We start from the raw sequence: 27,810 nt of genomic DNA, 5'->3' as shown, positions 1-27,810 counted from the left end.
TTTGGGTTGAAGGGACTGCTAAAGCTCATCCAGTTCTCCCCCTGCCATGAGCAGAGACATCTTCACCAGCTCAGGTTGCTCAGAGCCCTGTCCAGCCTGGCCTGGGATGTCTCCAGGGATGGTTCATCCACCACCTCTCTGGCCAACATAGACCAGGCTCTCAATACCTTCATCATAAAAAATTTCTTCCTTATATCTAGTCTGAATCTACTTTTTTTTTCTAATTTAAGGTGATGGTGGCTACTCAAGACCACCACGCTGGAGACTGCGGGGAAGGTGTAGGAGGCAGGTGGTGGCCTGCCCCCGCCCCGCTTTCTGGGGCAGGAGGTGACACAGGAGCTCTCTGAAGGGAATCCAGAGCACTGCAGTGATCTAGAACCACACGGAGGTGATCTAGAGCCCCATCCCATCCACAGGTAGCCCAGAACCACCCTCCCAAACAGGAGGTGACCAAATCCCTGAAGATGATCCAGAACCCTGAGGTGATCTAGAACCCTCAGCTGATCTAGCACCTGCAGTCCAGACAGGAGGTAGCCCAGCCCCAGGTGATCTAGAACCAGGCCTCCAGGCAAGTGTGGGTCTAAAGACCCCCGCCCGGCATCCAGGCACCAGCCAGGGGCAGGAGGTGATCTAGAACCCCACACTGTGAGCCAGTGCCCCCCACCCCGCTCCTCCCGCCAGAGCGCGGCCCCTTTAAGAGCGGCCCCGTCCCCTTTACTCTATGTTTACATAACACAGCGAGGCCGTACCACTCGCGGGTGGTGAGGGGGGGGGCAGGGTGCGAAGAAAGGGGCGGGGCGCCGCGGCGCGCCCCCTCCGCAGGCGGTGAATGGGAGAGGGGGGGGGCGGGGGTGAGGGGCGGGTCCGCTTTGCTCCTCCCACCCCCTGCCGCGGCGACTTGGTACGTCCCCCTCGGCGCTCCGCCCCCCGTCCCCCCCCCCGGGTGTAGTGGCCGTTGTCGGGCGGCCGGCGGCTCAGTGCGGGGTTCGGTGCGGGGCGCAGCGCGGAGCCCGCTCGGGACCGGCTCCCCGGCGGCGGATGGGACTGTAGCGGCGGCCCCGGGTGTACTTCGCGGCGGCCCCCATGTTTTCCCCCAGCCAGGAGGAGCACTGCGCGCCTAACAAGGAGCCCGTCAAGTACGGGGAGCTGGTGGTGCTGGGGTGAGCGCTGCGGACGGGCTCCGGGGCGGGTGGCGGGGACCGGCCGTGGGGCGGCGGGGAAGCGAGAAGCGAGACCCGCGGTGAGGGAGCGGTGGGTTGGGGGGGACGCGGTGCTTCCCGCCTTTCCCCGCCAGGAGGTGGGGGGGAGGGGGCGGCCGCATGTCCCGTCCCCGCCGGGGGAGCTGCGGCTCCGGTGGTTCGGAGCGGGGAGGGAGGGATGTCGGGGGCACCGGGGCCTGCGGCGGCGGGTTGGAGAGAAACTTTGCGCGGGGTTGGGACCCCGGTCCCGTCCCTCCCCCGGTGCGGAGCGGCCGCGCTCATCCCCGCAGCCGGTTGCCGGGTTCCCCCTCTCGGCTTCTCCCCCGCTCCCAGGGACGGGCTGCAGGGGAGATGACTTTGGAATTGGGAGGAAAGCCGGGGGGGGGTGGGTTGGGAGAGTGAAGCGCGTATATTCAGATTCGTAGTGCAAATGTTTATTTTCTCAGCTTGGTGCAGATCTTCAAGTAATCCTCTTGGTATTATGTTCTTGCCCTGCTGTTAAAGCTGGAAGCCTTTCTGCTGAACGCAGTAGAAGCAGATGAGGGAGACGCGTCTAAGCTGTGCTTGCTGAGAGCCCTTGTGAACCTTCTAAGAGATGCTTAATTTTGATAGTTTAATATGGAGAAACGTATGGTTAATTGAATAATTTTTAGTAATAAGTAGAATAGGAAGGTTTCAAGCCAGCCGTGAGGCAGAACAGTTACAGCCTTGCTGTGTTATTCAGCCTCCCCCAGAATCTGTTACATATTTACTGCAAGGTCGTAGAAAACCTTATTCTCCTTTGTTAGGGTTTTTATTTGTTTTGTTTTGGTGGAGTTGTTTCATAAAGAACTGTGTTCAACTCTGTTTGAATCGCTGGGAGCAAATAAAAACAACAGTCGAGACTGGGTACTCCTGTGTCCAATGGTGAACCTTTTTTCCTTAGCGGATGCTAAATGTTTCATATCACGAGACTAGGTCAAGATACAGTTACCATGGAATAAAATGCAGCTCTTACCATGAGCGTGGCACTTGAAAGACATGAATTTAAGTCGAGTAACTCGATTCGGGAGAAATATCCATATCAAGCTAAATTTAATAAAGAAACATTCTTGCTTTTTCAGTTGTGGAAATGGAGGGTAACCTCAGCTGTGCAGCACTGTCCATGACAATAAAGCCGTAGTATAATGTTGAATCTTTAATAAAATTAGAGTGCGTAAATTGATGTTTTGCTGCAGAGGCTTTTTGTGCACAGCTGGAAGCATTTTCCTTTCTGTTGTTTTACTATTTTTAGCAGCAGTTGAAAGTACAGAAGTATGAGATGTTTTGGCTCTGATCTTAACCTAGCAAAGTCTGGTGTGCTTTTCCTTTAATATGGAAATGCATTGATCGCAGCTTATTGGTCCTGCCAAAGGCCTTGATCTTCGCTGCTGTGTATTGAAACATGCCAATAAAATGTAAATAAACTTTCTAAGGCTGAGTTTAGTTTTATTTGAGTATCAGCTGTTCTCTAAAACTACTGAGGTTGTATCTTCTGGGTGTTACACGTACTAAAAAAGCAAACAAATCCTCTTGCCCTTGTAGTACAATTAGGAGCGAGAATTCTGCAAACTGGCAGCTGAATTGGACGTGTCTATAGGCTGCACTGAGACAATAGGGCAGTGGCTGACACAGCGTATTGACACACTGTGGTGGATGGGATGTAGAAATAGGTAGACGTGACAGAAGCAGCCCAGGAAATGCCATGACTTCAGTAACTACATTTTTCTGTTTTTGGACTGAAGATGGGGGGTTTACGATCCATTTGACGCTTTAGGAGTTGCTTACTGCATTTCCAATCAGAGACGTCTTTAATGTTGCATGTAGTGCCATAAATAATACAGACATATCTCTCTTTTTCTTTGGTGACTCAACATTTGTGACTAGGAGCTCTTGGAACAGCTTAAGCATCTGTTCAGTATTCTAAAAACAAATATTCTTAATACCTGTTTTGTATTAGCATCTTGTAATCTGAAGTTCCATTTAAATAAGACAGTGTAAATCTGCTCTCCTCCCCATAGCGACACTGAGACCTGTGGACCAGCAGAAGCGTCGCAGCTCTGGTTACCAACTGCTTGATTCAAATGGATAGAGTGCCATCGCAGCCAGATATTGTTTTAAAGCTCTTTTCAGACGTGTGTGGTTTTAGGGGAAAGAAAAAGAGCGTTGATTGTGATGTTGATGAATAACTCCTGTCTCGAGCTGTGAGACTTTTGAATTAGGTGGTGAAAAGGATGATGAACAAAGGAATTGGCGCACCTGGCGAACTGCTGAGAGTCCTGCTTTTAAGATGACAAAACTTTCCCCTTCTTTTTCGCTCTTACTCTGTTTTAGCAGGATTAAAGTAGGGTCATTGTATACGTGGCCTTTAAATCAAAGGGAAGGCGTTCTTTTGGCAGTAGGTAGTTCTCCCACCAGAACATGTTCCTGTATTGTCTCGCAATAGTTGTGATCGCTTGTCTGCGCGTTAATGTGATCAAAGGGTAAAGCCTGAGGCACCCGAAGTCAGTCATTGCAGCAAATACATTTCTAATAACCTCCTCTCAGTAGTCTGTTACATATTTTCTGTCAACGATGTGGAAGCGCGTGTTTGGTTAAGATTTTTGTCGAGGTTTACATAATCAATGTTGTAGTGAATAAAAACAGTTTATGTAGATCAAGCCAGACAGGTCAAGATGGCTGGTAAAGAACAGATCATCTGCTTGACTGTGAATCTGCTTGTGCGCATCTGCTCGGAGCATCATCTGTTCACAAAAGGCTGTGGATTTCTTGGTGAAGCAGAAATGTTCATATTCTATTTTTTTTAATTGAAAAAGGAAAAGCAAAAAAAAAAACTATATTTGAAGTCCTATCAAAGTAATGCCCCATTATATTTTTCCTGGAACACGGGGCTGGAGGGAGTTTTGAAGGTGATATTGAATAGAATGTCATGGTGTTAGTGGGTTTTGCCAGTAACCTCTGCTGGACTTGTACCTGGTTGGTGTCTTGAGCCGTATGTCCTGTCCTCATCCTCCCACTACCCCCTTCCCCCGCAACTCAGATCACATTTTGAAGAATTTATTTTGTTTTTCAGTGAAAACTGTGGGCTATTCAATCTCTTCCTTTGGGACTGCACAATGCAGGTTTAACTTCTCAGAAACTTGATGAGAATTTTGTCGGTAGAAGGAGGAATACCAAAGCAACATAAGTTTTAGTCAATGGCTGAGATCTCTAGCGATGAAAGGATTTTATACCTGACATTACATGCTTTCAAAGTGGTGCATTACAACCAATTCTAAGGAGTTTGGGAGGGGGTTTCTAATAGGTGTGTTGCATGTAAGTGTAGTATTTCTTACTAAGATTTGTTTTTTGCTCACGATGCTACTCTGGTAATAAGATAATTTTCCCAAGTCAAGCCTGTTTTGCCTGTGATGGTAATTGCTGGGTGATCTCCATGTATGTATCTTGACCCATGAGCCTTTTGTTATATTTTCTCCACCCTATTGAGCTGAGGAGGGGAGTGATGGAGCAGCTTTGGTGGGCAGAGTCAACCCACCGCCTGTGTTTATAGTGGGAAACTCTATAGTAACCTCTGAGAAGCTGTTCTGATTGATAGACCACTTTATACTTGGAGCAAATTTAGATTTTGGACATGTTTTTTTTCAGCATTTTTAGACACCTGCTTCTCATTTCTGTGATGAATCAAAGTTGCTCCTTAACTCCTGCTTCCTTGATGGGCTAAATAAAGTTCCTGAAGTGTTTCCCCCCTTTTAAGCACATTTCCAGTTTTTAACTTACCTGTCTGGCTCTTCATGGAACTCGTTTGTTAATGTCTTGCTGTGCAGTTCAGGAAGAAGCTGATGCAGTTTTTCAGTAGTGTTGGCAAATGCAGATGTGCTATGGTCTCTCTGCTTATCCTTGATAGCTGTTTATTCTGTTTATGGACCAAATGCTGCAGGAGGGTCGTCCCGATTATTACATTAAACTGTCAACTTATGTCGCACTTACGTTGTTTGATATCAAGTTGAAGCTTCGTTTAATGATTCTGTGATTTTTGTGCCCTGTATGGTGTAGATATATTGGTGAAACTGCTCAGATGACTTGAGTTCTGCTTTTGAGCCTTATTTAAAAATGGACTTCAGGCTTTATTTAAAGGAGTGTCTATAGCAAATAATGGTACCACCCGTTAAATACATTCAAGGTCATGATTCTCTCTGAGAATCATTTGCTTCAATAGTCATAGCTTGAAGGCTGCTGTTCTGGAGAAACTTGATTTATTCTTTTATTTGATATTGACAGTGGCTTCTTGGAGACCTTTATGTCTTGTGCTTAGTTTATGATGGATCTCATGTGCTGAGTATTGAGAATATGTGATCAGTGCCAGTTCAGAGCTTGCAAGTATATTAATCAAACACCAAAAGTATTGTGGCTGAATAGAACATTAACTGCAGTGTAAGAAAAAAAAATAGTAGAAAGGGTTATATTTGAGGAAAGATTTTTTTTTCAGTGAAAGCTTGTGAATGGCAGCACAGAGAAATGGTTTTGCTTCATTTAAGCTAAGAAAGAAAACATACCCGAGTTGGTTTTCTGCAACTAACCTATTCCTTGGAGTACTTTTGGCTGTCTCAGAGTACAGATTTGTATCCAGCTGTGGGCTTTATTCACAGCATCTCGATACCAATGTAAAATCAGAAAGCAGAAACTTCAAGCTCTAGAAGCCAAAATCTGTATTTGTTGAAGCAAATCAAAGCGTCAAACATCTGCATGTTTAATGTTTGTTACAGAAAGGAAACTGAGTGCATTCTGGAAGTTAAGCTGTAATCCCTTTGGCATGTACAGGCAGTGAGTTGCACGTGTCCAAGTGGAAGATGAATTTTTTGTCTTAAAATATGGAAAAGGAACTGTATACTCTGAGTAAACAAGTCCGAGAAATGTAAGACACTGTTGCCTTTGACTGATGCACTTCCCTTGTAGAACCGAATAGCTGCTCCTTTCCAATCTTGGCATAATTAGGGAGGCATAGTTTTCCATTCTCAGTTGAAATTTATAAATGAGTAGATGCTGTGAGAGTCCACTTGACTCTACTTAAAAATATGCATATAAAACTAGAAATTGCTTTCTAGGCTATTAAGATTGTGGTTGTTGTTGCTGCTGAAAGCAGCATCTTGCTTAAGCCGTTTGATGCTCCGTCTTAACAGCAGGCTGTTTTTCAACTGTGATTACAAGGTTGCTTGAGAACAGATTTTTTCCTAACAAGTCAGGAACTTTTTATTATCCAGTTCAAACTAAATTATGTCTGGTTTTTACTCAATTTTTTTAATGGAGTTCATACTGCTCTCTAACTCGCTCTGCCCTTATTCCTCAATAGCAATAGCACGTATCAACACAATACTTTAAGATGCAACCTTCTTTTCCTTTAAGCTAATGAGAAGCTGGCACTGTGCCTGAGCCAACGCACCTTGCTGAAGGTAGTTTATTAGTTCAGAGGACCAGCAGAGAAGTTTTACAACTGTTTGCAAACCACTACAGACACGCCTGTAGGCAACAGCTGTTTAGGTAGCCTGAACCAGCAGTTGTCTTGTTTGTCTTCTTGCTGTTGTCTACGCATGTTTTGGTTCTGAATTCCTCTTGAGTATCCATGATGAGTATAGGCGTGAAACGTTCAAAAGGAGACTCCTCTAGTGTGTTGCACAGTCTTTGTGTTTAGTAGAAGCGCTTCTCATGGTGTCACTAGAGTTGTTTGCTTGTTCCGCACGGTTTTACTTGTGGCTTGTTTTCCTCTAGTTGGCAAAGCAAGCAAAGTAGAGGAGGATTCTGTCTGAGCTCCCAGCTTGAAGCAGAAACTCTAGTTGGTTTCCAGGTGTACTTTGTGCTTGTACTGATGCTCTAAATCTCATTTGTACCAAGGATGCTTTTCCTTTTATCAAGAAATATGTTTATTCTCACTCTGTCCCAAGGTCACCACAGAAAAGCTCTATATGACTTGTCACAAGCTTAAGCCTTGAGAGACAGGAGTGGGGATGCTGGCATAGAGAGCATGCCCGCTTCCACAGACTTATAAGGCAAAGCTGCTCAGTTTGTTTCATAAATACATCACTAAATGGTGTCGTTGCATTTTTCACTTCTATCACCTGCACATGCTAACACTGTTGGAGGGGTCCAGCTTTTCTTTTAGATGACTTGTTTCCCTCTTGACAGGATGCACTTCAGAATTTTATGCCTTCCTTACCTTTGCCTCTTATATTTTAGGCATCTGCTGTTTAGTACTGGGTCTTGAGGTTATAGCATCATTCACATACTTTGGGGGACTGATTTGTAACTTCTCAGGCAAACTGTAAGTAACATGTGGGATTAGACTGTTTTAATCCTATTACTCAGTGGCTTAGAATAGGTCTCGGTCCTCATATTAAGGGAATAGTACAGGCAAGAGCAGAAGGGGCTTCCATAGCAGCAGGTGAACGTGCTGTGGGTGTGTGGGGGGAATAGCTGAGCAGGGCTGGCTTTGGGTTTGACTGACTCTTCAAAATAAACAACTTTCTGCTGCCCTTCCCACAAACAGCACTTGTTGGCTAGAGTTCATAGAGGTTAAGGTACAAGAAAATGATCTTTGCACAGCAGATCTTCAACAGTTGCGATATAGACATTCAGTCTTGTTAGAGCGGGACACGGCATTTCAATATACTTGGCTTATGCATGATATGTGAAACTGGTGACGCTGGCCTTGCATTGTCTAGATGTTGCTTTTATTCGTTCTGATTTGTATAACTTCTATTCCTAAACACAGGGAGCTTCTGAGCTGTAAAAGCAAGTATCAGCTGTTTTGCGCTGATGTTTTCAGTTCTTCCAAGGCTAGATGATGAAGTCCTGTAGGGTCAGTCAGAATGGTCCATGCAGCTTCATAGAAGCAGCTCCTGCTGAAGAAAGTGTAATTTGGCTAAAAGCTTTTCGCTGTTTCACAACAGAAATGCGGTGTAGACAAAAGTGATTATAAACAGCAGTTGTGAAAATGGATACAGACAACATCTACAGCGCTGAAGAGTTTGTTGTATTAAAAGCAAAGTGGTTTTGAGCTGAGCTGAATTTGCTTAGGCAGGATATGAAGGTGCTGACTGCTGAAGGACCTGTTAGCTGTGCTTCTATCAACAGCAGTTTCTTTCTCCCATAGGGAGGGAAAGCAAACCAGCCCTGGTTGGTGCTTCTGGAAGTGATTTGCTTTAAGTGGTTTCATTTGTTTGTTTGTTTTTTCCCCATCTTTAATATTGGACTTAGGCACACTGCATATTGTGGCCTCACCATAGATAAAACTAGCAATGAGTCAAGGAGGATGAACTAGATGCTGGACTGTTCCTAATTTAATGTAGCAGGCGGCTTCCTGTGCTAGGGAACGATATGAAGACCACACGGGCCCTTATGAAGTATTTGGTAATAAAGACCTAATGTTCATCTGTCATATTTATTGCTTATGTTAACTATGATATAGCGACATTACTCTGTAGTGACTAATTTTATTAAACTGAGTCAGAAGCACCCAGTTGCACAGCAAAACAAGTGCTAACTTATTTACTGTGCTGCTGCCCCAAAGGAATGGGGACAGGCAAAAAGAGTTAGAGGCACTTGACACACAGTATGTTAAAAGGAGAAGGCCAAGAAACATGATCCCCTTCTTGAGTGTTTTAATGTTAACTGATCCCTGTTGTTGCAAAATTCACCTTTTTCCTCTTTACATTCAAGGAATTGAGGACAAGGGCGAAGTCTTGGCGTGGTCTTTCTAACACACACTTTTGGAAGGCAACCTTTGTTTTCTACTATAGTGATGCGTTTAGTAGGCTTTCATATTACTCTTCATCCTCAAATATGGATGCTGTCTTAATTTTAGAATCCATTAAGTTCATAAGCTGTCATGAAATAATTTTATTCTCAAAACTTTAGGCTTTAATAACACTTAAACAGGTAGGCTTCAAACTTAGGAGGTGCATCTTCTTAAGGCATGTGAATGTCATGCATAAAGACAAAGTGGTTTTGACTGTGAAGGCGATTAGTCACTGTATGAAAGTAAACTAAACAAATTGAAGCATATAAAAGCTTAAATCTCCTCTTGTGTATTACAAATAAACTAGAGACCAAATGTGCAAACTCTCTAGAACGTGCCTTTAGGAAGAGTGAAAGGACTGTTTAGTCTGGACACAGGAGTTAATGGGCTGAAACTCTGATATAAGCACAGCTGTATTTCTTCACGTGCAGCAGCATGACTTTATTTTGATTGTGGATGTCTGATTTAGTAATGGTGGAGTCAAAGCCTTTGAAACAGGAGGAGCGTGCATATGTCGTCCTTTTGTAGGAAAGACCAAGCTGTTGAAAGGTACTAAGAGCTGTACGGTTCTGCTTCCCTGCACATCCTGTGTTCAGCATCTCAAAGATAACTGTGTTTTTTAACGGAACGTTGACTAATAAAGCAGAATGTTGCTGTACTTTCAGCTTGCCTTCTTCCTAGTCCGTGCTTGCCCTCTGAGAGCAAACAGCTGTGAAACTTAATCGTTGAATTCAAAAATCATTTTGGCATTGGAGAGAAGTGTTTCAAACTAGATAGGATTCGTGACCTTGTAGCTGTCCTAACCTTTCTGCTAGCAGATGTCTAAGGCCCACTTTGAATCTTAAAATTTGCTGGAATGTTTTCCCAGTGTATCAGGGAATTCAGGAGTTTAGTGTGTGGCCTTTAGTCAGAGCCTGTGGGCAGAAGTGCTGTTCTAGGAACATGTGTGTGGTGGGAGAGGTTCACAGGATCACAGAATAGTTGGGATTGGAAGGGACCTGGAAAGCTCATCCAGTGCAATCCCCCCATGGAGCAGGAACACCCAGATGAGGTTACACAGGAAGGTGTCCAGGTGGGTTGGAATGTCTACACAGAAGGAGACTCCACAACCCCCCTGGGCAGCCTGGGCCAGGCTCTGCCACCCTCGCCAGGAACAAGTTTCTTCTCATATTTAAGTGGAACCTCCTGTGTTCCAGTTCGTACCCATTGTCCCTTGTCCTATCATTGGGTGTCACTGAGAAGAGCCTGGCTCCATCCTCCTGACACTCATCCTTTATATATCTGTAAACATTAATGAGTCCCCCCTCAGTGTCCTCTTGTCCAGCTCCAGAGCCCCAGCTCCCTCAGCCTTTCCTCACACGGGAGATGCTCCACTCCCTTCAGCATCTTGGTGGCTGTGCTGGACTCTCTCCAGCAGTTCCCTGTCCTGCTGGAACTGAGGGGCCACAACTGGACACGATATTCCAGGTGTGGTCTGAAGGTTACACCTCACTGCAGGTCTGTAGCCCCTCTGGCAGAACAGTAGGAGAGATGGAGGATTTCTTTGTAGAAGTCTTCCCTAATCTGATTCTGTCGGAAGATTTAATTGAATGAGCTGTTAGTACTTTGGTGGTTTTCACCAAGAAATTACCAGAAATTGAGGCAAATGGAACAAATTGGTCCTAGAACAGATCTGTGAGGAGCCAAGCTTTGGTTGATATGAACAGCTGAGGAACTTCTTCCATCAGAGCTAAATCTGGAGAAGGCACTTTGGTGATAGCTGAAGAGATCAGTCTTGCTTGTTTGTTTTACACATCTTTTGGTTTATTTGGTCTTCACTGGACTAATGAAAAGCCCGAAGCACAAGAGATGCCTTTGAACAGCCTTGGGCAGCCAGCTGCTCTTGGGTTGGTACCGGCGTCCCTGGAGGCCACAGGAGCTTGGTGGGCAGTGACTGTGGAAGCTGAAATGCTTTTGGCTTCTTGACTGTGGTGAGATTTTCCTTAGGTAGGATGTCTTGCTGAAGGTGCCGGGATGGAGACCGCAAGCTGCTCGTTTGTTTTTAGGCATGTGCACCAAAAGTTCTTTCCATAATTCCAAAAGCATTTCCTTAAAGAACTCTCTTAGGTAGTGAGCCTCTGCACCCATTGAAAGACTTTAACAGGGCTTTCCCAAAACCGCAAAATACGTACCTCCTGTTACCTTTGAGAGATAAATATGCCATTTTTTTGCAGTTTTTTCACAGTCTGCTTGCTGTCAGAGCAAAAAAAGCCTTAACTTTTGACTCCTGTTTTGTGCCTTACTTTCCATGTTCAAGCACAAAATACTTGGTTACGTTGCTGGCTCAGCTCTGCCTTATCTCTTTGGTTGCACAATCGCACTTCCAGCTGCAATATTCAAGTGCTATATATCTAGTTTTATTGCAAGTTTTGAGTTTCCAGCATGCAGAGGCTGGTGTAATATAGCAAATACCTTTCCATGTAAGAATGCAGGAAGACTAGAAAATATCAAGCGCAGTTCCCTCTGTGAGCACTTAAGCTAGGGTTTAAGTGATTAGCAGGGGCTAAGTCAAGCTCAGCGTACCCTCCTAGTTCATTACGTTCAATGTGACTTTAAATTCAATTCAGGAATTGGCCTCTGATCGTATATTGCTACTTTGTACTTTAAACCTCTTGGAGGAGACTGGTTTATATTAAGGCTTTACCTACTGGAAATCCCTCGGCATAGAGAGAACAATTGTAAAATAATGCTTTGTTAAAGGGTAAGCGGATCTTTCTGTGGCAAAAGTGATTTGCTCTTTCTCCTCTGGGCATTTCATAGCTGGTGCAGGCAGGAAGGAACTAGATTTGGGGTTGGCTGAATTCCAGTTGCAGACTCTATTCAGACCAAAGACAAGAAGAATATGGGCTGATTTGTAAGTTTTGGGCAGAGATGGCAGTTGAGAAAAAACAGCTGTCACAGTTTTATGAACTGATGAAAATCGTTATGAATATGTCAGGTGGTAAAAGTGTGATGCTTTGTGCTATCTAGGGTTAGAGAAATGCATTAAAGATCGGTTTGTCATGCATAAGGCAAGGCAGCAAAACCCTTAGTTGAGTAAACCATCTTATTGGTAGGTAAGCATGGATGATGCTCTTTAATGTCCAGAAAGTAAGTGTATTCATTTGTAAAAATAACAAGTCATTAATTAAAAACAGATGTGCAAAGTGATGTTCTCCCTCCACTACCATTCTTGTGTGTGAACTAATTGAAGCCTATGCAAGTGACTGTAAGCAGGCTTTTGTTTACTGAAATTATAATAACTTCCCATGTTTATTCATTACTAAGTCTAAAGAGTGGTCTGGTTAGCAATAATCTTTCATTTCTTCCTTCTTCTACTCCTAAGTTTTACATACGCTGTTGCCTGTTTTTGGAGAAAAGAGTCTTGTTTGATGTACAGAGTTTGACAAGTGTTGTCAAAATTAAATGGTATAGCAGGATGCTGAAGATGCTGAAGGGAGTGGAGCATCTCCCTTTGAGGAAAGGCTGAGGGAGCTGGGGCTCTGGAGCTTGGAGGAGAGTACATATCTCATGGTGATGTGTACTTTTGCTTTGGATCTGTTCATCTCTCCTCTTTCACTAAAAAGTATGGCCCTGAAGAATTAGCTCAGTATCTGCTTATTTTGGAAATTCAGCTTTTTGAAAGCATTTTGAACCTGAAACTTTAATTTTGGGAATTGCAAGTAAGTATCCCATGTAGTGTAGCAGCCTCATGCTTTTGCTGCTCATGTATGAGCACAGTTCAGAACGAAGACTATTACTCTGTGTTACTCCACATGAACATGAAATTATCTGCATGTGAAAAGTCTCCTTTTCCAAGTGGTTGTAAAATAGCTTAGTTGAGGACTTTTGTCCTTGGCTGAAACTCTGAAAGGAGAAATTCATTTGGGATTTGCCCAGATGCGAATGTCTCTCTAGTGGATTTCAGGGTTGTTCCATTATTATGGGCAGTTACAGAAGGCTTCTTTTTGAGGTTTATGGATTAAGATATTTAAAGAGACTGGGGTGTGTTTCTGTACATAATTCTTATCTCGTGCTACTCAGAGGTGGTAGAGCAATGGCATTTCTTGCCTGAGAGATTTCTATGTAATAGAAGCCAATACGATAGCCCTTTCCTCTGCTTTTGATAGGGCGGTAGGAGGAAAGTTGTGGGAGACCTCTGCAAATATTCTTAAAGGTATAATGCCACAGTATTGACAGAGAAGCAAGGGAATGTACTGCTTGTATTCCAAAATGCACATGCAGTATCTTTAGCTGGGCAAGGGAGAAGAGGTAAGAATGTAGGTATCTGCAATACCCACGTAAAAATGAGATTATTTATACTTGTTCATTCTCATGCACTGGCAGGGGTGTGAGATGCAAGTTTTCTTACTATCGCACTACTCCCCTATTCAGTTGCAAACAGCGTTCTGATGGCCAAGGTGCCCTTATGGAGAGTGACGTCAAGTATAAAAACTTGAGGGCAAAAGGGAATCTCATGAGCCTGCCAGCTGTAATCCATCTCTTGATTTCTATGTATCTAAACTAGCTCTTCTCAGATGTGCTTTGCTGGGGAACCCACTTCCAATTTCAGTCTTGGGTTCACAAGCTTTATTTCTGCAGCTGACTTATCATTTGGCTTGCAAATGCTATTTCTAAATCCTGGAATTATAGCCTGTGCTTTGGGAAACATTGCTTTAAACAGTTGCTCTGTTTTCTTGATCTAGTTTGCCCCATAGGGCATCCTCGCCTTTAAAAATGAAAAAAAAGAGAGAAACATATGGGGTGGCTTGGGTGTTTTTTTTGAAAGCTGGTGAACAAAAATAGTAATAGTTTGTCTTTGTGGGTTTTGGCGAAGAAAAAGAGGTGGATTTCCAAAGGAAAAAAAATTGAGGGAGAACTATGTGTGGTTTTAAACTTGTTTTCTGTTCTACAAACCATTGTGCCACTTGTGCACATTACTTAATATCTGTTGGAATGTACAAACACAAATTTTATGAGACTTCAGCTTGTAGAGTAAGTAATCAGAAGTGGGCAAGCTGAATTAGCACTGCAAATAAGCGAAGTGTAAATTTTGGTCCTCCAAGAAACTTGGCTGCTATGGAGCCTTCAGCGTGGCTTTAGGGTTTCAGTGGTTCCATCTGTGTATAAACAGTCTTGCGTAGTTATTTTGCATAAACCCACGTTTTGCCTCATCACTGCCTTCCCATCTGGGGACAATGGTGGTGCAAAATCCATTTGATTGAGATCAGAATCTCTGAGCATCTGGAAATTAAAAGCTTGAGGAGTACATCACTTCTGTGGCTGACCATGACCCTGACCATGAGCCAGCACTGGGCCCTTGCGGCCAGGAAGCCAATGGTACCTGGGGTGGGTTAGAAGGGGGTGGTCAGTAGGTCAGAGAGGTTCTCCTGCCCCTCTGCTCTGCCCTGGGGAGACCACACCTGGAATCTTGTGTCCACTTGTGGCCCCTCAGTTCCAGCAGGACAGGGAACTGCTGGAGAGAGTCCAGCGCAGCCACCAAGATGCTGCAGGGAGTGGAGCATCTCCCGTGTGAGGAAAGGCTGAGGGAGCTGGGGCTCTGGAGCTGGACAAGAGGACACTGAGGGGGGACTCATTCCTGGGGATCAATATGGAAAGGGGGAGTGTCAGGAGGATGGAGCCAGGCTCTTCTGGGTGACAACCAGTGATAGGACAAGGGGCAATGGGTTCAAACTGGAACACAGGAGGTTCCACTGAAATATGAGAAGAAACTTGTTCCTGGTGAGGGTGTCAGAGCCTGGCCCAGGCTGCCCAGGGAGGTTGTGGAGTCTCCTTCTCTGCAGACATTCCAACCCGCCTGGACACCTTCCTGTGTAACCTCATCTGGGTGTTCCTGCTCCATGGGGGGATTGCACTGGATGAGCTTTCCAGGGCCCTTCCAACCCCTGACATTCTGGGATTCATCCTTAGTAAGTGCATGCAGATACTTCGTAATTCTTAAGTATTAATGATGGTGTTCTGAGACCTGTAAGGAGTCAATGCTTATTTGATGTAATATTTTGGGAAGTCCTCTTATGGGAAGAAAAATCTTAAAATGTTGTGGGTAGAAGTGTGAAACTGAAACACTTTGCTGTCATAAAAGCTATAGAGATCAGAATTAGTTTTGCTGATCAGCAGTAAACATTTAACAGCCTTGCCAAATGTTTTCCTGGCTAGAGGTGACTGATTAACTTTGTTATAGATTATGATAAAAGCAAACACCCAGGGTTGCTGTGAATTAGTAAGTTGTCAGGGTGTTTTAAGCCTGAAGAAGATATATTGAGGTCTGGTTTTCTGCATTGCTGCACTGTTAATTTCTGTCTTATTAAGACTTTTTTAAACAAAACCCACAGCTTTGGCTGTGCTGTGATGCTTGTGCACTGATGGTACACACACTGATCAGGTTTCGGGTAGTTCTTTAAAACTGAGTATGACAAATAATTGATCCTGTATGTTTTTTTAGGGCGCATAACACGGTTGTTACCAAAGAACAGGCTTCTGTCTTCTTTAGCTCTCACTGGTTTTATTTCTACATCTGCCTCACAGAATGCTCCTTTTTTTCTTTATATTTATTTGGAGAAGGATTAAAAGCAGGAAACTCTGACAGTAACTGGCAGTGAGTGCTGCATGCTAAATGTAACTACTGAGTGATCTCAGCCAGGTTGGTACATCTGGTCCAACTAGGTTGTAGTGCACCTGCCCTATATGATAATTTCTAGCTGGGAAATTTCTGTCTCTAGATTTTACTTGGTGCTACAAGGTAGAAAGGTAATTCACCGGGGGGTTCTGGGGGACAGCAGGGTGACCATGAGCCAGCACTGGGCCCTTGTGGCCAGGAAGGCCAATGGTACCTGGGGTGGGTTAGAAGGGGGTGGTCAGTAGGTCAGAGAGGTTCTCCTGCCCCTCTGCTCTGCCCTGGGGAGACCACACCTGGAATCTTGTGTCCAGTTGTGGCCCCTCAGTTCCAGCAGGACAGGGAACTGCTGGAGAGAGTCCAGCGCAGCCACCAAGATGCTGCAGGGAGTGGAGCATCTCCCGTGTGAGGAAAGGCTGAGGGAGCTGGGGCTCTGGAGCTGGACAAGAGGACACTGAGGGGGGACTCATTCCTGGGGATCAATATGGAAAGGGTGAGTGTCAGGAGGATGGAGCCAGGCTCTTCTGGGTGACAACCAATGACAGGACAAGGGGCAATGGGTACAAACTGGGACACAGGAGGTTCCACTTAAATATGAGAAGCAGCTTGTTCCTGGTGAGGGTGTCAGAGCCTGGCCCAGGCTGCCCAGGGGGGTTGTGGAGTCTCCTTCTCTGCAGACATTCCAACCCACCTGGACACCTTCCTGTGTAACCTCATCTGGGTGTTCCTGCTCCATGGGGGGATTGCACGGGATGAGCTTTCCAGGTCCCTTCCAACCTCTGACATTCTGGATTCTTTGGTTTTGTGTGGGTTTGGTCGTGCACGTGTGGTGTTGTGGGTTTTTTTACCTGCTCTAAACCTGCTTGCAGCAGGCTGTGCAGTGGGTTATCTTGCTTTGGACTGCTCATCCCACTGTAACAATTGATGGTAATGTAGTGCCGGTGATACTGAGCAAGAGAGGCAATAGTACTTGAGTGCTGCAAAGAAGGAAATACGATTCTTTATTTTCTGTTTCTGAGGGTAACACTTGTGATTCTGTTAAGCAGTTGGGATGAACGGGGAGCTGTGCATTTGAAAGGCTCTTTTCCCTGGGAAACCAAAAGGGATGTTAAAATTGATAGGATTTGACATATAGGTGGAGGTTGGGATGCAGTACGGGAGTGTTTTACTTTCTATTCAGTACACTGCCTGTGAGATCACCTATATTTGCAAAATAGATGCAAATTTTATCTCTTCCGCTGCGCTAAATGATACTGGAAAGAACATAAGAAGATTCTTGTCATGCCTGAATGTTTGAAAAAGCTGTAACTAATGGACATTCTGGAATTTCTTGTCTTTGGAAGGAGAAAAATGATATCACAACTGCTTGTATTTGGAGGATAACTGTAGTTATAAGAAAGCTATCACTTTTTGTTACGAAAATGTGAACTGTCAAATAGTCCTTGATAATGTTTTAGGGAAAGCAATTGATTGCTTAGGAAATGGATTATCCAAATGGCGCATTTTTTTTAAATGGCCCAAATCGTCCTTTGAATCAAATGTAGTTTCTCTGTAATGTTTAATGCTGTGCTGTTTCAGATGTAACATTGTGTTATTACTATTCATTCCTTGCCTTTGCACCTTCAAGCACATATGGAGCAGAAATAGGTTGGAATCATGTTTGGTATGTATTGTCTCTGTGTTATATGAAGTCTAATTTGTCTTAATTTTGAAACTTGCAGCCTTTTTTTAATTTGATATTTAAGAGAAGTCTGTAAGTTGTTTCCAAACAGAAGTATGTGGATCCTAAGCCTCTGTTTTGGACATACTGTCTTTTTCCTTCACTTCTTTCTCTTTGCATCAGAACCCAGCTGTGCGTTAGCACTTTGAATGGGATTTTGTGTTTATCTGACTTGTTTTGAGTGTAGTAACAGCTAGATCTTGCTTTCTATCATATAGATCTGTATTTAGTTCAACAAAACGCTGTATCAAACAATTCAGTGGTGCTTGGCTAGATTATAGATCTCGGATGAATAGCATTTCCTTTATAGTACGAGAGATTTAGGGTTGGAAGGAGGATTCTCTAAACATAGTGCTTTGCCCACTTCTTCTGCTCTTTTAGCTGGAATAAAAAGCGTGCTTTGAAATGACCTTGATTAGTTTATACCCTGTATTTTGCTGTTGGTTTTATGCAGTGGTGAATGGTTTTAGGTGACAGCTTTGGACATGGGCTGAAAGCACTGAATAAAATTGCCGCCTTGTTAAATGAACACTGGGGGAGCAGTAAAATGTTGGAAATAAGGTTTGTTAAGGAAGTCGTTATGTGAAAGAACAGATTCCCTTACCCTTTGCTTCCTAAAAGGAAAACCCCTTGCATTCTAATGCTCTTCTGGCATATTACTTATATTGGAATTGTTATAATGGTATCTTAAATGTGGGATTTTGGTGGGGGGTGGTTCCTATTAAATGTAGCTGCTCTTTTTCTCTAGTAGTGTCATGGTTATGAATGGCTTCTAAGAAATCTACGTCGTAGGTGAGATTATAATAATTCCTTTCTCTGGTTGTAGTGTGTAACTGGGCTGTCTATGCAGGTTTTCAGCTATTAAGTTGTTTGGAGCTGTCAGGTTATTTGACTACTTTAATTGAAGCTCATCCTGATGCTCCAGTAGTTTGCACCAGCATGTTCCTTTAGGCTCTATTAAGGTATTAGCTTTTAATCAAACTCTTTGTGCTGCTTATATAGTTGTCTTGCAGAAGCCTATGCAGCAAATATCTTCCATTACCGCCTCTTTAAATACCCATTGCCATGTTGTCATTAACACACACTGTTGACGATCTTGAATTTCTTTAATTATACTAATGTTACAATGCCAATTGAAACTTAGAACTCTGAAAAGTGGTGGCGAGGGTCTGCTGTCTTGGATTTCATGAAAGCAGAAGTAAATTATTTTCCAGAAGAATAATCTGGGGCAAGTAACAAGCCACTTGCTAAGAAAAATATGCTCAAAGAGAATTATAAGAGTTTGCCATAGTAAATTCCTCTTGCCCCAGAAGAAATATCAGGTAGTTTACATGAACCAAAACTGTTCTCCTGGCTGTTACGAGTGGTTAAAGTATTTAACATTAAGCTGTGGCTTAAATACTTAATGTATAATAGAGCAGGTATATGTTGTCTTGAGTTGCCTATATTATGTAAGCTAAACATGCATGAGGATTAATCAGCTGTGTTTTCTATAAATATTCCCCTTAAACCAAACTTGATTATTTTTTTCCGACTATTATATTGCAGTTATTGTAACAGTGTGTAATTCTGCTGACTGTGGAGTGGAATAGTCTGATAAGCAGCCTGGGATTTAATCTGAACTGTAGCTCGCCAGATCCTTTCATCGCTTGGGAGACAATGAGAAGAGGCCGTAGCAGCCAGGAATGAGCTTTTTCCCATCAATCAGGAACTTGTGAACCAGAAGAGCAAGGAGTTGTGTCCCAGAACACCAAGGGAGAAGCAAAGTCACCCTGCAGAGCCCCAGCTCCTTCACCTGTGATTTCTCACAGTGTTGTCACTAGATAAGGTTCTATTTAATGTATGTACCTCCTGAAGGAGGGACATAGGTTCTAGCTTATCTGTTGTACGTGCATAACCTCGTAGCCATGTATTCAGCTAATCCATACTTGCGATTCTGATCAGAAAGATCTGTATTTGAACAGAAAACCACCATAACTGTCATATACAGCTTTTGGTCAAGCTGATTGCTAGCTTCCTAATGGTAGCAGGAGCAATTAGGAGCAACTTGTAATAATAACTAAAACTATAACTCTGGGGGTTCTAATAACTCTGGGGGTTCTAATAACTCTGGGGGTTCTAATAACTCTGGGGGTTCTAATAACTCTGGGGGTTCTAATAGCTATACTAACTATATGTCTAATAACTCTGGGGGTTCTAATAACTCTGGGGGTTCTAATAACTCTGGGGGTTCTAATAACTCTGGGGGTTCTAATAACTCTAGGGGTTCTAATAACTCTAGGGGTTCTAATAACTCTGGAGGTTCTAATAGCTATACTAACTATATGTCTAATAACTCTAGGGGTTCTAATAACTCTAGGGGTTCTAATAACTCTAGGGGTTCTAATAACTCTAGGGGTTCTAATAACTCTAGGGGTTCTAATAACTCTAGGGGTTCTAATAACTCTAGGGGTTCTAATAACTCTAGGGGTTCTAATAGCTATACTAACTATATGCCTAATAACTCTAGGGGTTCTAATAACTCTAGAGGTTCTAATAGCTATACTAACTATATGCCTAATAACTCTAGGGGTTCTAATAACTCTAGAGGTTCTAATAGCTATACTAACTATATGCCTAATAACTCCAGGGGTTCTAATAACTCTAGAGGTTCTAATAGCTATACTAACTATATGCCTAATAACTCTAGGGGTTCTCGTTTCAGACTGCAGTTTACTGAAGGCTCTTTGGAGGCTCTAGGACTACACAGGTAGCAGTAAACTAGGCAGGCTGTGCCAAACTTTGGTGCTGGGGAACAGGAGGTTTGTGGTGAGCATACAGGATGGATCGCTATGCTAACGAGTATTCCAAAAGTATTTAAGAAGGGAATGCTTTCTGCGGTGTTTGATGGGAGTGACATGACTGCTCAGATGCAAGTTTTAAGAACAAACACTTGCCTCTGAGAAAAAAAGCTGGTTATAGCCACATTTAGCCACTCCAACATACGTTTCTCAGGGATAATCAAGTTCACAGATGCATAAACCATTGCTTTTAATAGGGGAAAGTGATGAGATTATTTGGGACTTTGGAACTTGCTGGTTTGGATTTTCTTGCTCTGCAGGAAGATTTGCGTTGTTGAACTGCACTCGTGGTGGTGCTGAGGAAGCATTTACGCCTCCAGAGATGTCTTAGCAAGCAGAGTCTGATGTGGGATGGTGTCTGTCGTTCAGGGCTTCCTCCAAGGTTGCATAAACCAAAGGTCTTGGGTCAATGGCTCTTGTTACTCAAAGGATGGAAGCCCTTTGCTTACGCACAAGTTACTCATTGTCACAGCTACTATAATACCAAAACTCAATTTAAAGCTACTGTAGTTTGCTGCTATAACTTCTTTAAATGCTTTCTTTTGGAAAGAAAAATCAGATGGGAATCAAATCTTCTAGCACATGAACCTGCTGTGAACAGGAGAAGAGAACAGGTTTTTTGGGTTCTTTGATGGCTTCGGCAGGAAGTGCGGGGTACTTGCTTTGACCTGAATATCCCTTGCTACGTGCCTGGGGAGAGTTTTAACTCTAAAGATGTTGAAACAAGGTGGGGAGGCCTGGATTTTCCAGACTAACTGAAACAGGAATGTTGTGGATGGACTGGATCGAGCCTTTGAGTTGAGGGTGGGCTGGGCGACTTTGAAGTTCCATCAAGCTCTGGTTTCGATCGTTCTGTGATCTGCAACTGTGCGCTTTGCCAGAGGTACCTGCGATGCGGAAAGTGCATCTTTGGAAGGCAGAAAGGAACCTTCTTGTTAAGCTACCTCTGAAGAACGAGTTTTTGAGTTAGTGTCTTTAATACACAGTACCAGAGAATAGAGTTCAAAGGAGAAAAGTAAACCAGTGCTATCCTGTTGGTACAGAAGTACAACTTACCTTTGCTCTTCCTATTTGACAGCGCTTCCCAATGAGATTAAGCTTGAGAACAACTTCACTGTCCTATTTTACTGAAATTATCAGATAACTGACAGGCAGCAACTGCTTGTTTTACAAAGGTCTGATACAGAATAATATATCCGGAATAAAAATATGAAAAAATATAATAATAAAAATATGAAACATTCACAGGATCACAGAATGTGAGGGGTTGAAGGGACCTGGAAAGCTCATCCAGTGCAATCCCCCCATGGAGCAGGAACACCCAGATGAGGTTACACAGGAAGGTGTCCAGGCGGGTTGGAATGTCTGCACAGAAGGAGACTCCACAACCCCCCTGGGCAGCCTGGGCCAGTGTTCTGTTACCCTCACTGGGAAGAAGTTTCTTCTCAAATTTAAGTGGAACCTCCTGTGTTCCAGTTTGAACCCATTACCCCTTGTCCTACCACTGGTTGTCACTGAGAAGAGCCTGGCTCCATCCTCCTGACACTTACGCTTTCCATATTGATCCCCATGAACGAGTCCCCCCTCAGTGTCCTCTTGTCCAGCTCCAGAGCCCCAGCTCCCTCAGCCTTTCCTCACACGGGAGATGCTCCACTCCCTTCAGCATCTTCATTGCCCTGCGCTGGACTCTCTCCAGCAGTTCCCTGTCCTTCTTGGCAGTAATATTATGTAAAACGAGACACAAGCTCACTTATTTTGTTTTCAGCATTAAACATGTTGAAGCTTTCTGTTTGTTTTTAAGCTAGCATGTGGCTTTTTTTCCTTTTAATCAGTGTTCACGGAGGTGAATGTTGGATGCTGTGAATGTTGGATAATAGCAGAAGAGGTTTTCCCGTAACTCGGGACTTCAGCACAGAGTCATGAAAAGCTCAGGGGTCGGATATTGCGATGGTGAATAATGTTATCTTTAGAATTTTAATGTTGTAAATGTCATAATAACTGTAGACTTACAATATTTCCAAATGAATCTCTCCTGCCCTCCGTGCCATTTCTCCGTTGTTGCTGATATAAGTGCTTCTGTGGCTTTGCAGTGAACTACAGAGCAAGGAATTGATGTGGTTTAAAACTAAATTTAAAAGCATAAATCTGGTTTGGTTTCCACTTCATGTGAACCAGGAGGAGAAGCAGCAGGAACAAACCAGCAAATTAAAGGTGAGACCAGTGCTTTTGGCAACTGTGTTGGCCCACACTAGTTCAGTGATGGTGAAAATATGGCATAAACACGCACTGAGTTTTTACCATATGCTGAATATATACTACTATATGATACCAAACACGGAATTGGAATGTACTTGAAAGGAAAAATCATTCAAGTCTGACGTCACAGTGAAAGCTGTTGCTAATTCTTGGGCAGCGTTGTTATTTAGAGCAAAAATGTGCTTTCTCTCGCCCATTAGAGCTGTGGTAATGTCATCTCTTTAAAGGTGACTCTAGAATGGGACAGTTCACATCTAAAAATGATAAGATGTGCAGTAGGACAATTAGGAGTAGGTGAGGAGAGTGAAGTTACTCCTTTTTGTCTAGTGGAAGTATTACCTGTGAAAGTTTGACTTGGTCAGTGCTTGGTCTTTTAGGAGGTAGGTGCCTAAATGTGGAGAAGCATTCAAGTTTTATGATAGTTTGTATTTTCAAAGCATTGTTAAATATATAAATGAATGAATGAAATATTTTGTTATATGCAGCAACTTCTGTGTCTGGTAGCTATTAGATAATTTTGGGGATGGCTTCCCTGAGTGTTGAAGTCGAACTTTTCTAGGTGCAGATCAAGATTTTGGGAGCTCTTGTCCTAAATCACAAAGCTCTTGTTTACTCTTTGCCGTTGGCTGAGCCTGTTGCCTTTAAAAAACAAACTAGTTGGTGTAATGAGCTGTCCCCCAAGAGACTCAAAACTTGTTGATCTCTGTAGTAGTCAAATAAGTTCCTACAAGACTTGTAGAAGTTAGGAACTCACCACGGTGTTCGGACTGTGGGAGGGAGTGTGTGTGGTCTTGCTCTCCAGACAGCAATGAATCCACGCAGAGATGTTCTCATTAAATATCCCAACCATGGGAAAAACTTAATTGGAGTTTGCATGTCATTGTATACCAAAGTCCTCGTCTGTTTGATGTAAATATGTAGGAAACTGGCTTTGGTAATTATGATGCCCACAGCCTATGCCAGCACCACTCCCTTATTTGCAAGGAATAGCGCTATCAACAGAGATAATTATCCCACGAGGTTTCATAATGCTGCTTGTTCCTGGTATTGCTGTCACTGAGAAGCATTTGGAAAAAGTATAGGGCTGCTTTTAACACTTGTGTTAGTCTGTTTTGGAACATCTGGAGAAGTTCAGGAGCGCCCTGTAGATCTGCATGTGAGCAGGACAGCCTCAGAAATGCTCATTTTGTCTCATATTGTCATTTGTTTTATGTTTGCTCTGGGCTTTTGGATGTGGAGTCCCAGCTGCAGGTTGTCTTTGGCGTTGCCCGTCTTGCGGAGGGAAAAGTCAACGTGCTGGTCTCTAAGGTGCATCAGGAGCTTTTTGAAGGGTGAAGGGAGAAGAGAAACAGGCTGATGCTCGTGGAGAGACCCTGTGAGAAGAATCAACAGGGAGTTTCAGTTCTATTTACGAAGCTCTTGTTGGCTGTGGGGAAACTTGGAGTCTCCTCGCGTTCCGACAAGATCTCACGGCGTTAATGTCGGCTGGTTTGGTATGTGGATTGTGGAGGTGGTGGCGAGGGAAGGTGTGGGCCCAGCGCCGTGGCTGGGTTGTGGTGAACAAGTCGAGAGTCCTGGTTTAGAAAAAATGAAGGTGTCTGCTGGCTCTGGAGAGGAAGGAGGCGAGTTCTGCCACTCTTTTTTCTTGTAAAACACTGTCCTGGTTTTGTTAAAGAACAAGTTTCTGTTTCACTGAATTGTGCCTGTCAGCTAAAGCTTCATATTAGCTGCATTTTCTTGGAGAAGCAGATACATGTTTTGGTAAACATAGCAATGGAATGTGAAGTTATTGATAAGCATGGATGGACATCTCGCCAGAGGGGCAATGAGAAACAGGTGACCAAGAAACCGACCAACTGTGTATAACATCCCATTCACGTGAATACTTCATATAAAAGTGGGAGATCATGAGGATCTCATCCCTTTTCCTTATGGCAACATTAGGAGAGGACCTTGTGAGTTGTCCCTGTGAACTGAGGCCAGTGAGAGACTGAATCCAGCTCCGGTTGGCTGCAGAGTCCAGTCCAGGACTTCGGCTGCCGGCTCTGCAGTTGCTGAGACTTTCAAGATTGGTTTTGCATATTTTGTATTATTTTCTCTATTCTTATTAGTAGCATTAATAAAACATTGTTAATTTTTCCAACTCTCTTCTCTCTGTCCTTCTTTCCCTCCTGATCGCCTGTGCTGAGTGGGAAGGGGGAAAGGGAGGGCTGAAAGGGGAAGGAGGAGGTTAACAATGCATCTGCCAGGGTTTTATTGTAACCCCACAATCTAAACCCTCGACAAACACATACAGAACTATCCTAGCTTTTTTTTTTTTACCAGTGTCAAATAAAAACAACACTGGCAGGTCTATAATTAAAGCATAACAAATAATAAAACTACCACTCAATTCTTCCTGCCCTTTGGTGAAAAGGAAACTTAGAAATTGGCACAAAGAAAACCTTCATGAAAACTTGTCGGTGCTGATCAGGATGAATGAATTAAGCTTTCGATTCGCTTGTATTTTTTTCCTATTTGAAGTTTCCAAAAGGCCTTTTAACTTGGAACGGCTTGCTTCTGTCTTTTTTTTTAATATATATAAAGATAATTAAATCCCACATAGATCTGAAATTAAATCAAGTAGCCTTTCCCAATTACAGTTGTTTTATGAACATGGAAAAAAGCAAACAAAATAACCCTGCTTGCCTGCTTTAACTTCCAGTGGAACTACTTAAATTCAGTCCTGCTTAACAGTTACACAAATACACAAATAGAGATTATAGTACTTACATATTATTTCTGAAGGAGTTATTGCTTTCTCACGTTTTCAGATCAAAATGCTTGTAGAAAGAATGTTGTCTTCAGGCAAGTTAAAACTTGCTGGCATATTCATAGTGATACGGTGTCTTTGAAAGAAAGCGTGGGGATATATCTACAAAGATTCAAGCTGGAGAATCAAATCGTTCCTATTTTAAAGGCTGGTATTTGAGTTGCCTGTGGATTGTATTGATATATCTTTCTAGGAATTGGTCTCTTATGATGAGGATCTGCTGTGTTAACTGAGCGCTGCTTGTGTAGGGTTAATAACAAGTTTCCAGATACAAATACACCTGGCATGAAATAAGTGATTTCTCGTGTTGTTTTTCTGCTGTGTTGGGGAATCTCTTTTAATAGTCCAGAAAAATACAGTAGAATTTCCTACAAAAATGAGAATGAGAGAATGAGTTCAGTTGTAGCCCAGCTGAAAAGCTCTTATTATGTGTCTCTAGCATCATGCGTTAAATGTATATTTTAAAAGTCTGTTTTTATGTTGTAGAGCACTTAAGTTTGTCACAGCCTTGGCGATGAGACTGGCTGCTTTCATCCAATGCTCATTGGCAAAAGGATAGAAGGCTCTCCAAGTCCATTTACCTGTTACACAAAATAGTTAGATACATACATGGAGTGTAATGATAAGAGAAAACAAACTCTGGGTTACTGAATTGCTTTTCTTAGTCAGCAATTGCCATAGAACTGCTGTTACAGCCCTTCTCCGGCACTACAAACAAATGGGTTTGGACTGCAGATGGTGTGGTGGATGTAGAGCTGAACAACCTCCAAGTGTATCTCTAAAGAGAAAATGAGTTCTCCTAAGTTATTTTTTTACCCCCTTTGCTTTGCAGGATGTTAATTACCTTTAAATCTTCCTCTTTCTTCTTTTCCGACTCCTTTCCTGACCGCGATACTTGCTTTTAATCACAAAGACTGTAGGAGAGGGAAACGTGTGATCAGGGTAGAATAGAGCTCGCCAGTAAGACAACTGAGATTTATAAGTGGGATAACAGCTGCAGTTCTTCAGGCGAAAGTCTGAAATCTCTGAGGATCAGAAATGAAAGAGGCATCTCTGCAGGGAAGTAAAGCCCCAAGAGATCTTCATGGACCAGTTGAGAGTTATCAGGAACGTTACAGGTGACAGCGCTGCAATGAGAAGCATCTACTTGTCCTAAATCTTCGGGTTAGGGTGGTGATGAATTGAATGCTTATGCATTGCTAAACCGTTTCCAGTTGGGGAAATTCCCTGGGGAAGGAGCGATGTCCCCTTGAGGCTTCAGACTTCTCTGAACAGTTAATCCTTTGGGTTTTTGTCCTCAGAGAGATGAAAGAACTGTCAAAGGCTATTGTGTTACACCTGATAAAGGAAGTCATTAGCGAGGCTTCAGATATAGTCACATTAATTAAAAACACTTGCATCCTTTTCCCTTAATAATAGATGAGGCCTTTAGGATTAGAGATTTTTTTTTAAAAAAAAAGAAAAACAAAAAACCAACTGCCAGTTGAAAAAAAACCTCTTTGTGAATAGGTTAAAATTCCCTTTCACTTAGTTTTACTTGCCTCTAAATTACTTGGTTTTCCAGATCACCTCTTTCTTCCTCTTCTCCATTCCTGCATGAGCTGTGGGGATGGTAAAAATCTCCTCATGTTCTGAAATCACAGAGAAGACTTAGGATTTTTTCCTCCAAATCCCTTTAATTCTAGAGGTGAAGACGTATTTCTGTGGCTGAACATCTCAGTATTTTCTTTGCAGTTGATGGCCTCATTGATAGCTAAAATTTCAACCATCGATCACAAAAAATGTTTGAATTCTCATAATTCAAGCAACAAAACTTACTGTGATTGTGTTATATTTTTGCCATGCATCAGGATATCGTGACCAAATTGCCGCTCTCCTTTTCTGTATCGCAAACTGGTGGTGTTTTATCCCAACCCGTTTTGTTTCTTTCTAGGTATAATGGCTCCCTCCCTAACGGTGACAGAGGACGCAGGAAAAGCAGATTCGCGCTTTATAAGCGACCGAAGGCAAATGGAGTTAAACCCAGCACTGTTCATGTGATTTCTACTCCCCAAGCATCCAAGGTATGTGGGGCAAACCCTGGTTTTTAATGATTCTGGGTGGAGAACAACTCGCTTATTACTGCTCATTTCCCATGCTGCTGGGTCATTCTGTGGTGAGCAGATATATTTGTTTCAATGAAAAGTCCGTGTGAATTTTCTTTCTAGGGATATATATCTCGTTAATCCGTTTACCTGTTTAAAATAGTCTCTGACTCCAGGTATGAGATAACCTGACCTTTCTGCGCTTGTTCAGACAGCTGATTTTGTCAATGCTGATAGTTTTATCTGACCCATAGAGTAGTCGTGTGATGCAAATTCAAGAAGTATTTAAATGGCTTTCTCGCCACAATATAAGATTGGTATGTCTCAGGGTGATAGCTGACATGATGTAAAACCTTAGTGATCCCCATGGGCTGTTCATTTTTATTGCTAATAATGATTTTGTATGTGTTTTCACTTGAAGTCTAGTGTAGGTGAAGGAG

The 27,810-nt window shown here is 43.0% G+C and overlaps 1 protein-coding gene across 1 annotated transcript in view; it reads left to right on the top strand.

The window, feature by feature from the left end:
• The first annotated feature begins 990 nt into the window (after positions 1-990).
• Positions 991-27,810, top strand: part of PELI2 (pellino E3 ubiquitin protein ligase family member 2) — a 79,656-nt gene continuing 52,836 nt past the window's right edge. The window contains exons 1-2 of the mRNA XM_080344893.1: positions 991-1,160; positions 27,220-27,349. Of these exons, the coding sequence (XP_080201019.1) occupies positions 1,084-1,160; positions 27,220-27,349 (207 nt within the window). The 5' untranslated portion in view covers positions 991-1,083. The remainder of the gene's footprint in view (positions 1,161-27,219; positions 27,350-27,810) is intronic.

The sequence above is a fragment of the Nesoenas mayeri genome (assembly GCF_963082525.1).
Source record: "Nesoenas mayeri genome assembly, chromosome: 5".
Taxonomy (NCBI): domain Eukaryota; kingdom Metazoa; phylum Chordata; class Aves; order Columbiformes; family Columbidae; genus Nesoenas; species Nesoenas mayeri.
This window is presented reverse-complemented; position numbering and strand designations above follow the sequence as displayed.